Raw genomic sequence first — 13,350 nt, 5'->3', positions numbered from 1 at the left:
ATACAATTGCTAGAAAAGACAACAAAGTATGCTTCCCTACTCTTAAAATACTAGATTTACATAATAACAGACATGCAAAAAAAAATCTATAAATATTTGAATATGTCGTAGTAAGGGGAGTATCCAGCAGCCTCCCCTCCTCCCTCTCTCTCTGTCCGGCAGGAAGTTTCTCCAGTCGGGGGTTCGTCACTCAGTTGAACCCGCGACCAGCAGCCGGTGGAGATGACTTGAACAGCGGATAGCAGGACAGTTTCCTCCCGCTCTTTCAGCTTTTATCGGAGTTTAATATGCCAGAAGACCTCAAATACTCTCATGGAAACTGCTATTTTACTCCGAGTAAGCCAACTGTTGAGTTCGTGAAGGCATCATGGCTAATGTTAAAGTTGCCATCCGCGTCCGTCCTCTCAATGCAAGGTAAGATATCAGCTGTCAGGCTAATTAAAGTACTTATTAAATGTACATTTTAAGAGTGAACTTTATTATAAATGTCTTTATTTTTACTTCATGGTAGAACTGTTGTAGCCAGAGTCATGTGACTTAAGCTGCTCCTTAATGCTAATCAAAACAATAACCTAACGTTAAGCTTCTCATGTTTAATTAGCACTTTCTAAGTAAACAGCTATCAAGTTTTTAGCTAGCTGGTTAGTTTTTAGCTTGTTAGCTAGCTAAAAACAGTGGTGCACATGGTGAATAGTGACAACTGTGGCTGTCAGTAGTGACTCATGTGTGCATGTGTGTGTGGTGCTGAGTAATGTCCAAAAAACCTTCAGCTTGTTAAGGTTTAAAGTGTCCCACTACATATTATTTTTACGCACAGCCATTAAGACTATGTGGTGATTAACTGTAATGCTTTTAAAACACATCTTTCCATCAAATGGATATACTCTAGATGTCTTGAGCGTCCTTTATTACACATTTCCTTCATTATTCAGCCTTGCATTGCTATTTCTGTGAACTTTCAGATCCCCATTCAAATGCAATGAAAACCTCTCTATTATGCATGGCTAGAAAGGTTGTATGTGCAGTGCACTGGTTGACTGCACAGAAGTTAGTAATGAATAGTCCACTCGTTTAACAGTGGGGTTTAAGAGATTGATTACATAATATGGAACAGAAAAAAACAAACTGATGTTGTTTAGTCGGATAATTAACTCTTTAAGCCATTTTAAGGCAACATATATACATTTTAAATACACAAAACACATTTGTTTTCTCATTGGCTTTTAGATTACTTTTATTAGGTGTGAGGCATTTATGGAAAAAAAGTTCCCCCCTGTCACAGCAGGATTTGGAAAAACTTGTCCATGCTTTTATCTTCAGTAGACTCGACTACTGCAATGGTGTCTTCACAGGTCTCACTAAAAAATCTATTAGAAAGCTGAAGCTGATTCAGAACGCCGCTGCTCGAGTCCTCACTAACACTAAGAAAGTGGATCACTCCTGTTCTGAAGTCTTTACACTGGCTTCCTGTGTGTCAAAGAATAGATTTCAAAATACTGCTGCTGGTTTATAAAGCACTGAATGGTTTAGGCCCAAAATACATTTCTGACCTCCTGCTAAATGATGAACCATCCAGATCTCTCAGGTCTTCAGGGACTGGTCAGCTTTCTGTCCCCAGAGTCAGAACTAAACATGGAGAAGCAGCGTTCAGTTATTATGCTCCAAATATCTGGAACAAACTCCCAGAAACCTGCAGGTCCGCTGCAACTCTGACTACTTTTAAATCCAGGCTGAAGACTTTTCTTTTTGTCGCTGCTTTTAATTGAACTATTCATATCTTAGACTGCACTGTAACTTTTATCCATGTACTTTTTCTTTTAATGTTTATTTTATTAGCTTTTCTTTTTAATGACTGATTTTAAATGCCATTTTCTTAATCTCTTTCATTTTTTGTAAAGCACTTTGAATTGCCTTGTGTTGAAAAGTGCTATATAAATAAACTTGCCTTGCCTTGCCCTGTTTTTACAGTGCTGTAGAATCTGCTGTTTAGGTAGCAAAGTAACACATGGAGGTTGTAAAGCTACTTTGCTCCACTGGACCTCCCTTTACATGAAGAGACAGATTGCTACAACATGTTGGATAACAGATATTTTGTTTCAGCAGTGAGAGGATATTATACATAGAGTCCTACAGTAGTATATTGATTTCACTTCACCTCCTGCAGGATGTGTGGCTGGGGTTCTTAATCTAAATGCCACTACAGTACCATAACAAAGCATTATCCAGGCTATGGAGGCTCCGACAATGATTCTTTCAAACAGCCTTCCTGGTATTTTGCATAACAAAAGCAATTCTTATACATAATGTTCACTGTCATGCAAATGTCTGTGTCCTTATTCCTGGATCTGTCCGTTTCACTTACACATAACTTTAGCACCAGGTTGGTCAGCTGCATTCCGCATTGGCCGGGCGCAGAAGTGTGTTGCTCATTGTTTAAGGACTCAATGCCCCCCCCCCCCCCCTGAGACGGCATGACGCCACTTTCATGTGCAAAAACATGTGTGCCAGATTGTGAAAATTCTGGTCCTGGGTTTGTTTCAACATTGTTTTTTTTACGAGGTTTACTATTTTCTACCACCATCCTCCTCCCCTTCATGCTGCTTAGAGCCTGAGATTGAAGGTTGCTGGTTTTGGGTTGGGCCACCACTGCTGGAAAAATGAGTCCCGCATGGTGAAGCTCAGGGGGGGGGTGACGATTACAAAACCCCCCCGTCGTCCCCAACCCTCCACAGAGACTCAGCGTTTGCACTACAGACAGAAATCACCGCCGTTATCGCTCCTGGAGATCGAAATACTCTCAGCTCCATGTTGTGATTGCCTCAATTTTCGTGTGTGTTGCATCAGATGTGCTGGGTCCAGCTGCTGAGTTGACCTTGTTTCACACACACACACACACACACACATACACACACACACACACACTCTCATACAATACTAGTGTAGAAAACCCAAGCTTCCTCATCAGAGTGAAGCGTCTGTTTTCATTTGAATCTGAAACTGGTCAGTGACGATTTCATGGATCGCACACACACAGAGGTTCATTGTGTTAACCGTGTGACAGCCTCAAGTCAAGTGGCCTAAATGTCTCTGGACACCCTCTCCATTATGTCGGCATCTGCAAAAATAGTTGTTTTAAACCTATTTGAATCTGTCTGCAGGGTGTTTAATCCAAAGTGAAACCTTTGTTAAATCTGTCAAGTGGGAAATGCTATGCTCACAATATTCCTAGTAAGCTGTTTACATTAATAATCCATTAATATTCCTGTAAACATGCACCCCCTTGCAGTATGTGCTACAACTGCACTTCCCACCTTTTCCAACTGCAGTCAAGAGGCAGTGTGTTGCAAACTGCGGCAACCAAAACATGTTCTGATCGCGCTGTTAACATGACCAAAGAATGCTCCCCAAATCTTTGCAATATTGGCATTTTCAAAAATATTTCAATCACCAAACAGAATTTTCGTAATCTTGTCATATTCTGAATAATAGTGGAACATTATTGATCATATAGATGTAGTCACTGATCACTACTGATATGCTTTTTATGTTTTCTCTTCAATCTGATCACTCTCACTTCTCATAAAAAGCTGTCACACTTCTCAACGCATCCGAATATGAATGTTTACAAAGTTGACTAGAGCAATGTTTTCCTCTCTCACAGGGAGAGCGCAGATGGAGGAAGGTTAGCGGTTCAAGTCGAGGACAAGCTCGTTAGGATCAAAAATGGAAAGGTGAGTATTTTGCTGTGATCATATCCAACGTGCTTTACATTTATGTCCAATATTTAGTCTACTGTGTAGAGGGCGTTTATCTACCACAACAGGATGTTTACAGCCTCAGACCAGCCTTTTCCGGCTCAATGTCACTATTGTTTATTATATGTGTTGAACTCACACACACACACACACACACACACACAGACACAGACACACACACACACACACACACACACCATGTATACATCACTTCAGGGGACATTACATTGACTTACATGCATTTCCTGGAGACTTATCCTAACCTTAACCATAACCAACACATGCCTAACCCTAACCCTTACCCTAACCCTTACCCTAACCCTTACCCTAAACCTAACCAAGTCTTCACCCTAAAATTAATGATCCCCCTCATGGGGACCTCCAATTTGTCCCCATAAGGGAGGCGAGTCCCCACACGTGACTGTGTTAACAGAGTTAGGTCCCCACAAGTATAGTAATGCTAGGACACACACACACACACACACACACACACACACACACACACACACACACACACACACACACACACACACACACACACACAGTGCACCAGATTGATGCGGGTCATAGGGAGTGTCTGCATTTTGGTCCTTATGCCTTTTACACACTTTCTCCAAAGCATAACATAAAATAAAACCGAAAGATATCTGGATTAAGAAGTTGATTTTTCTTTGCACAGCAGGAAAGAAAGGCGAAATGAATGGGCTGTGACTTTAGTTTTTTTTAGCAGAGGTTGAGATCAATAATTTGTACGGCCCTCGGAGGATGTTGTAAAAATTGAAATGGCCCTCGAGAGGAAAACGGTTCCCCACCCCTGCTGTAAGCTGACACTTTCACTAAGCTTGGAACCTGCTGCGTCAGATGTCTGAGGAGACTCGTCTGTGTGGTTGAGCTGCTTTGCCTGTGTTGAGATAATACAACTGCAAAAGCCTTGTTGAGGATCATTTATCACAATGTGTATCTCCCATGTGTACAAGTGATGCACACATTAAAAAAGGATACATTAAAATCAGCTTACAGTTGATTGCTAGTCACACGTACTGTACATGGAGACTTTTGTTGATCAAGGTTTTAGCTAAAGAGAGAAGTTGGGTGGGGGAGGAGAGAATCTGTTACAAATGATGTGACAGAGACAGACCACATATGGCCGCCCTGTGCCATGGAAAAGGTTCAAGGGAATCATTATTTAGTGGGACAGTTTTGGAAGATCTTAAACAGCAAAGAAAAAGGGTGGATTTTACAGGACAATAACCTTACTTTACAAACTGCAAGTAATAAAAGCTATACCAATCTATTCATCTAAATTACAAAGCACAGAACCAGAAAAGATAAAAGGTAATGTTTTGCAGCTAGTCTGTTTTCCGCCCTAACTTCATTTAGGTGTAAAACAAGAGACTTCATCAGTGGTTGGAGCTCTGGTGGGCTGTGTTGCTTTTGGCTAATCCCTCTCACCTCAAGGCCTTTGTTAAATCTCCTAAAAGGGCTGGGGGGGGTTAAACAATCGTGCTCTCAGAGAGTTCAATTGCTCTGAACAAAATTGATACTCAGAGCTTAGTGTTGCCTAATGCTGCAGTTAGAGGAAGAAAAGGCTATTTACATAAATGGCTGAGTGGGTTCATCATTTGGATTATGATGTGGATAATTGACTGCTTGGTTTGAACTACAACACTGACTAAAGGACCCTCATTGCGTAAAGACCGTAAAGACGCACAGTCGCACACCTATCGCAAATAAATACACAAATAAATACACAAATAAATACACAGTAAAGGGCAACATAGAAACCACTTCTGAAACATTGTGTGCGTGGCGGCACAAACACTGGTAACTCATGAGCAAGTACATTTATTTTTGTAGTTACTATCGTTTAGAAAACCAAACGTGCGCCGGGTCTGCATTTAACTCATAAAAGAGACACTGGTACTGATTTTGCAATTGCACTCGCCAAATGTTAAAATGATACACTGATGTCACCCCGAAAAACTCCCAGTGCAATTACACTGCAGTCTGATGGTAACAACTCGTATGCCAGAAGTGAATAGTAAATGTGTCGGAGAGAAACAATTATTTTCACTTTTAAACAAGAGCAATGTGACTCTATACTTTCATTTTGATAATGTGATAGTGACACATACAACAAGAAAAGCTTTATCGAATTAAGGGATGTTCATGTGAGAAACACTTTTAATAGAAGCAGCATTACTTTTATTTGAATGAAAGCATTTAACTGGGTAAAATATCCCAAAAGACACCAGACTAATGCTATCTAATGCTGGAACGATATGTATTAATATTATGATAATTGGTATTTCACCCAGGCGATATATTGCTTTATGATACTCCTATTATATTAAGATCTTGCCGACATTAAAATGTATAAAGAAAGAAGTCTATTCTATAGATAAGCCATTTTATTCTCTGACTTTTACTTAGATTAACATCTAATGCAGCTTCAAATTCATTTAGTTTAAAGTCAGATCTTTCCCCACAATCAAACTCATGCCTTAGTGCTCACAAACTTGTTTTCTACTCAAAATACATTCCTCTAGACCAGTGCTTCTCAAAGTGTGGTCCGCGGACCACTGGTGGTCCGTGAGCGCCCCCTAGTGGTCCGTGAGTATATTGGTAACATTTCACATTTGAAAGAAATACATTTATTTAAGTTTTTCGCACTCTCGCGGGAATATCTTCGCAATGGAACGAGCTTAAGTTTCACTTTCGATTGCATGATATAGCCCAGATAAACACCTTCATCACACATGTTGCCACTTGTTTGTACCATTTTCAGGCGATTTATAAAAAACGATGTGTTTTTGGATATTTGCGGAGTTAGGTGGTCCGCGAGTGTTTTTTTATTGGTTAGGTGGTCCTTGGTATGAAAAAGTTTGAGAAACACTGCTCTAGACAAATGGGCAAAGTGGATACACCTGAATAGATTTAAAACCTTGTATTAAAAAGAGGTACTGCAGAACAGAAAATAACAGCCTGTTCTCAGCAGGAACATTATTGTTCTTCAGGTTGACTGCAGGGATTTAGAAGCAGTGTTTAGATGCTGCACTGATTATCCACTACAACTGTTGTGCTGGGACAAGTCCAAAAGCTGCTGTGCTGTCTTTCCTCACAGTTAGCAGAAAGGTGTTTACTGTTAATGCAGTGAGGCGACTAAAGAACTGTGAGAGGAGCGAATGCATTGCTAATGAATGGAAACAACTCGCTTGTAATTCCACACCATATCAGACATGTAATAAATCCATAGCACCTGGCTTTAGTGCGGTTTTTCTAATAACACTACTCTCATTTCTTAGGCCCAAATTCTTCTGTCAGTGAATCTGTTGTCTTAAGATTTTCAGTGAGCAATGTATACAACTCTGTCAGACAAAGTTCTTTATTTATTGTTCTGACTTGATAAAGTAATTGTTCTTTACATCTTGCCTTGTTATGCTAGGATTTTGACCGGTATTAGAGAGTGTTAATAATAATCCCCGATGTTCTCTTCTGTTTTCCTCCCTGAAGCTGGACGGACGCTCAGATGGTGCTCTAGATTCCAGGGAGAAGCTTCTGGAGTTTTGTTTTGACTACTGCTACTGGTCGGTGGACCCTGCAGAGCCTCGCTATGCGTCTCAGGAGGAGGTAATGACCCTTAACTAGCCTAAACCAACTGTTACAGTATTCTCATAACATTCCCATGTACTTGATATGCGGCATTCCCTGAATAATGACTGTTTAACCGTTATCTTACAACATCAGAGTTTACATCCAGAAGTCTCAAACCCAACTTTTCTCTGATGTTGCGACTGTAGTGGTGGTGGTGTAGAAATATGGCAATAAACAGTGCTTATTCAAATGATGCTCCATTACCGATATACAGAGTGAACGTTTTGTTTAAATGGAATTTTCTTATGTTGTCTTGAATCTTGCACTGTAGTAGTTGTATAATGAATGTAGGTCAAGGGTTTCTGTCCTTAATAAGTATATACTGTACACTACTTGGCCACTTCATTGGGTACACCTGTTTATTCCAGGGCAATCCAAAAATAACGGTTCTGCCATTAAGATGACTTGTGATTCCTATAATTTCAAAAACATTTTTAACTTCAACTTTATTTGATTATAGGGTCTTTTGTGCAAGGTTACGATCAAATGTGCTTAACAATACAATGAAAATACAACAAACCAATGATAATTTAGCAAAACAAAGACTAAGAAACGAATGAAAACACAACATCGTGTTGTTCTTCAAGCATGCTATATCAGAGGCATGCTACCTCGCCCCGATGTCTTTCTCCTGACCCTGGGAGTGATTGAAAGTCCAGTGTCAGAGGTCCTTGTGATCTATGTGGAGCTTACATTGAGAGCATGTCTGACAAGTATCCAGGCGCTAGTCCATGGTGTGATTTCAACTCTAATAAAAGGATCTTTAACTCTTATTATGGCAACCAATGAAGGTACTTTAGGACAGGTAAGATACAGTATGTGCTCTTGAGACTGTTGCATTAGACTGTACAGGTGAACCTAATAAAGTGGCCACTGTTTTTATGTAAGTAGTCATTTGATCAGATTAGACATTTGTGAAGCACTACCTAAGGATTGGTCTTGTTTTTGTGCCGCGTTAATTGCCCTCTTGTGGGTAGAGACAGAGTGTGTGCCAGTGCAGGCTTTTGCCCACAAGTTGACACTGGGCAAACACAACCTGTACCGAGAGGAAGACAAACTACAACACGGTGGGTGTGTGGGTTGTGTTCTGTATGTTTTTACACAGATGGCCACTCGGGGGATATGATATCGGCTCCATCTGTTACCCAGAAGTCTCTTTGCCTCAGACATGGAACGCTCGCTTTTCATGCCCCGGTTTTGATTGGGCCATTAGATATCTTTGTGTTGCTTTGATTGGAGGCTGTTGCTGGAACCTGAGAAGGGCTCAAGATCAAGTGGAAATGACAGCTAATTGAATTACAGCAAATCTGTACAAAACCTACCCTTTTTTAATGTAAATTGTCTTGTTATTCATTTGTATGTAAATCAAGTTTTCATTGTCCAGCAGAATAGCTGCACCCTTAGCATTACAGTCACTTCTCTGCCACTCCCTCTGCCTCTCTCTCCTGTTGTCAGAGCTGCCTTTGTATGTTTGAGAAAGACCAGGCTGTGAGGAGGACGTCCTACTCACTGTGCAGAGCAACAGACAACACAGCACTTCTTCCTTTCTCCTCTTTCTTCCTCTCTGGCTTTGGACGCCGCTGTCCTCAGCAGAATTGTGTCCAGTCACAGAGGCTTGGTTGCCACAAGACATTCCTCTTATGACCCGGCGTGGGCGAAGGACACAAGTGTAGTTCAGAGATTTAAATCTGACCTCTTTTCCTGCACCAGAATCCAAATAATTGCCTCTTTAACAAAGACGGTTGGATGACGACGTCAGCCGTTAACTGATCACATCACGGCTGAATATATTTGAATAAGGCATCTCTCTGGTGGCTGTAAATTAACAGTGAAACCTCTGTTTGTGTTGTACGACAGTAGGCCTTATTAATGGAGCACAGAGGCAGGTGGACACTATAACTCAAGAGCCACTCATAACAGTTTTACCAGACACATAGCTTGAGAGGACAGTGAAGATTCTGTCTAAGAAGTCACATTTTTCATCCACAACCAACATTTTACAGCCGTGTTGAGATTTCATGCTCATTTCCCACATTGTTGTATCGCCTCGTTTCATTCAGTGGGTGGCATTACATTTAGGCAATCGCTTTTAAATTAGTGTTCAGGTTTTGTTATATCTGGGATCCAACAACATATATTTTAACACATTAATGAGATGTTTTTTTGCCTGTACTACATATTTTCTCATGGTTCCTACTTTCTAAAAATACATGTTTGACTTGCTTTAGAGCAGGAAAAGGGACTTGCTCTGAATATGTCTACTGCGGTCCCCATGAGACTATCTGAGCCAGTGGTAGCAAGTAGAGCTTAACTCTTTCTTTTCCACTCCAGTGCTATCCTACCACACCCTGCGCCCCTCAGAGAATGGAAGCCCAGTCCTCCACCCCATTTGTGTGCAGTACATGTCCATGAATCACTGATAGTTTCAACCAGACACTCGTAGGGGTCCCTGTCCTCATCCACTGTTACAGCAGACAGACTAGACAGAACTGTGGTATCTAACTTCATGTTGGGGTGCAGACGTGGTTGCAATCTTGTCCCTGATAGCTCCCCACAAGACAAAAAAAATGGTCACACAGAAGCTCAGTTTTTTTAAGTTGCATCAGTCTGTTACAAAAGTTTCTAGAAAGGTTGAGAAAAAGAACGAGTTGGGCTCTGACAGGTAAAAGGAGTTGATTTTTGGAAGAGAAACATATTCCGTAATGGGAGCCAGCTGTTGGGGCTGTTTGTCCAAACTCCTGCCTTTTTGTTTTGGGGCTACATGTTGAGCTAATAAATAGCTTTTTCCACTATTTAATAACTCAAAACCCTCAGCTTTTTTATAGCTTTTGACTGTTAGAAACATGGGAGAGCGAAGTAACGGCGAAGCAGAGGATTGAGACAGGGAATGGCAAGCGAAACCGATTAAACACTAAGAGCAAATGTGAATTCCTCGGATAGCAGGCGCAGGGGAGGGGGACAGCAGGGGAAATGGGCTGGGGGTCCACTGCAGCCCCCAGATCTCGCCTGACAAACTCACAGCTGCTTCACTAAGTCATTTTTCACAGTTAAATATCAACACAAAGACGTCACTGCTGAGGATTCGGCTCAAGAGCACAATGCTGTTTCTTATTGCCAAAAATAGTCCGCTTGCCGGGGTTTTTCCCTCTCTTCCTCTTCTCTCTCTCGCTCTCTCTCTCTCGCTCTCTCTCTCTCGCTCTCTGTGATTTCATTATGCTCACAGTGTTTCTAGGTCTGTGTGTCAGTGGCGCTGCAGACAGAAGAGAGAATAGCTTTGCAGTGTTTGAGAAAAATCATCTTCACACATGTTCACACAGCACTTTGGCTCGACCAAAAATCGTTTATAAATGTGCTATATAAATAAAACTTGATTTGATTTGATGTTCATGAATTCACTCACAGTCCCGTCCAGTTCAGCCAGGTTTTAACCACACACAGGACACAAAATAAACCACATGCTGTCGACGAAGAAATAGGATATCTTCACTTTATTGATACAGGAAAAGCACCTGCGTTTTATGTATGCCCTCACCGCTTTCTATCAGTGAAACCAGAGGATAGGAAGAGTTGTAACGAGAGTGCAATTCAATTCAAAACCTTTATTTATCCAGGTAAAATCCCATTGAGATCAATGATCTCTTTTTCAAGGGAGACCTGCAGCAGTAGGTTCCACAAGAAGACATACAAACATAAACAGAACAACAAAAGGACATCATACAGCAAAATGTACAGGGATTACAATTTACATATCTAACCACAAGTACAGGTACCAACAGCATCTGATTGTGGAGCATCCAACCGAGCTTTAAAAACATGTAGTGGTACTAGCTTGGTAATTGTCCATTCTTTTTGCAGACTGTTCCATGTTAGTGGAGCTGCACATCTAAAAGCTTTCTTCCCTAAGACAGTCCTAGCACTTGGCACATTTAATAAAACCACAGCATGCGATCTCAGGCAATAAGTACTTTCAATTCGCAGAGAGATCAGGGAGCAGATATAAGATGGTAGTTTATCCAACATGGCTTTGTAAATGAAAAAGTACCAGTGACTGAGCCTCCGTACAGTAAGTGATGGCATAACCGCCTTGGTATACAGGGTACAGTGATGCGTAAGTGCTTTACAATTTGTCAAAAATCTCAGTGCTCTGTGATACGCAGCATCTAACTTGCTCAGTGAAAGTGGCTATATAGACGTAGATCACAAGAGGTGGAGGTGACTCTCTGGGCGTCTGGCACTCTGGGTGTTGCCTATGACTTATGTCTAAACTAATAGATGACTGTAAGAAGGGAATTGATAGATTACCTGTCCGGAAGTAGTTACGGTTTGGTCCCTGTTATGTCTCTTAGTTGGCAGAATTTCACAAAAAGGTTAAGAAGAAATGAATAGACAGTTAGCCAGTGGGCTCAGGATCAGCTTTTGCTGCAGATCAAGCATCTGAAGTATATGCTTGATTGTTTTCAAGGATTTTCTAAAAAAGATTCTATTGTGTATTATTTATTTTCAAACGGAGGGTCAGGTACGCTCTGTGTAAGAGATTCCCTTCTTGGGTCCTATCCCTCACGCTGGCCAGCCTTCACTGGGCACGATGCCTCCGGGTGTGCACCATGGCCGGCTCTACATTTAGTTTAGCAAGAAAAGTAGTTTGTCCAACTTTAGTAATAATGCTCCAGTTTATTGCCCAGTGAAGGTACCTAATACTATAGGGTACCACTGCACCCTATGGATATCACACGAGGCTCCCATCAGTCTGAAGGCTGGAGAACTCATTTCCAGCCTGCCATAAAGAGTGTGACATCAGGGGGTCCGCGGGGTCTTAAAAAGTATTAAACGGCATTTTCCAAGGTGTTACATTTTGTAGCTTGTTTTCAATAAGTATATAAATGGTCCAAAGAGGTTGTGTTCTACAGTCTGCCTGAATGTAATCATGGCGTAGGTGTGTAGTGTGATTCTGTAGTTTATTTATGGCATCCCGTTGGATTTGACGTCATCTGAACAGGACATCGCACGCTCACTGCTTGATAGCGCGAAGGTCCGTTTACGCCGGTTGTTAAACAACATCGTTATGGGGAAATGCAAGTTTGCGTTCAAATGGTTGGAAGATAAGGAGGAAGGACAATCAATACTGTATATAGTAAATGTGAGATAAAGTGTGTTGCCAAGGTAACCGGTTAAAACTCAAAGTGGCGATGAGGTCTTAAAATGTGTGGAAAGGTTCATAAAAAGGGTCTTAAAAGGGTCTACATTTGACTTCAGGATTCCTGGACATTCAGCTCGACTCTACAGAGTTGTGCTTCGGTCCCTTTAACAAGGATTATGGGAGGTGCGCCCAATCTCCAAACTCTCTCCAGATATGGGTTTATTTGTTTGTTTGCCCCAGAGTGTGCACTGAAAAATGTAATGCACTGCCAGAGGTGTTACGGCTTGCTTTCCCCCCCACTTTCCTGTCCTCCTGTTATACTCTTTTTCCCTCTGTCCTTCATTCCCGTGTGTAGAGAGGCCTGAGTAATGAGGAGCAGCCTATCTGTTTGGCCTGCACATCTCTCTCTCCCTCCTCCCTCCCATGTCCTCCCATGCTAATTTGACCTACAAATTCTGTCCAAGTGTGACAAACGAGAGCGTTGTTGAACTCCGGCCAAACAGCTTCCTCCTCTCGGTCTCTTCTCCTGCATGGGATACGGTCCTCCTGTCTGTGTTTTCCCTCCCTCCTTGTCGTACTCTGTTCACATTTCTCCCTTTTCCACATCTGATTCTATAACCTAGATCTCTAGCAGGAATTCAGGACAAGAATCACCAGTGACATTTCTTTTCCTGTGTCTAAACAAAAGCATTGAGCTTGTGCTCTGGGCCCAGCTGTTGTGTTTGTGTAGCCCAGTTGGAAAGCGTGGGATGGGAACCAACGCTTCTTCTGCAGCTGTCCGGTCCTCAACTTGGAGGAGCATGA

At 41.6% G+C, this 13,350-nt stretch overlaps 1 protein-coding gene across 1 annotated transcript in view; it reads left to right on the top strand.

Moving 5' to 3' along the window:
- Nucleotides 1–188: 188 nt before the first annotated feature.
- The window catches only part of stard9 (StAR-related lipid transfer (START) domain containing 9), a 63,524-nt gene continuing 50,362 nt past the window's right edge, over nt 189–13,350 (top strand). Inside the window, exons 1-3 of the mRNA XM_034235312.1 lie at nt 189–414; nt 3,662–3,731; nt 7,269–7,385. Coding sequence (XP_034091203.1) covers nt 368–414; nt 3,662–3,731; nt 7,269–7,385 — 234 coding nt within the window. The 5' untranslated portion in view covers nt 189–367. The remainder of the gene's footprint in view (nt 415–3,661; nt 3,732–7,268; nt 7,386–13,350) is intronic.

The sequence above is a fragment of the Gymnodraco acuticeps genome, unplaced genomic scaffold (genome assembly GCF_902827175.1).
Source record: "Gymnodraco acuticeps unplaced genomic scaffold, fGymAcu1.1, whole genome shotgun sequence".
Lineage (NCBI taxonomy): Eukaryota > Metazoa > Chordata > Actinopteri > Perciformes > Bathydraconidae > Gymnodraco > Gymnodraco acuticeps.
This window is presented reverse-complemented; position numbering and strand designations above follow the sequence as displayed.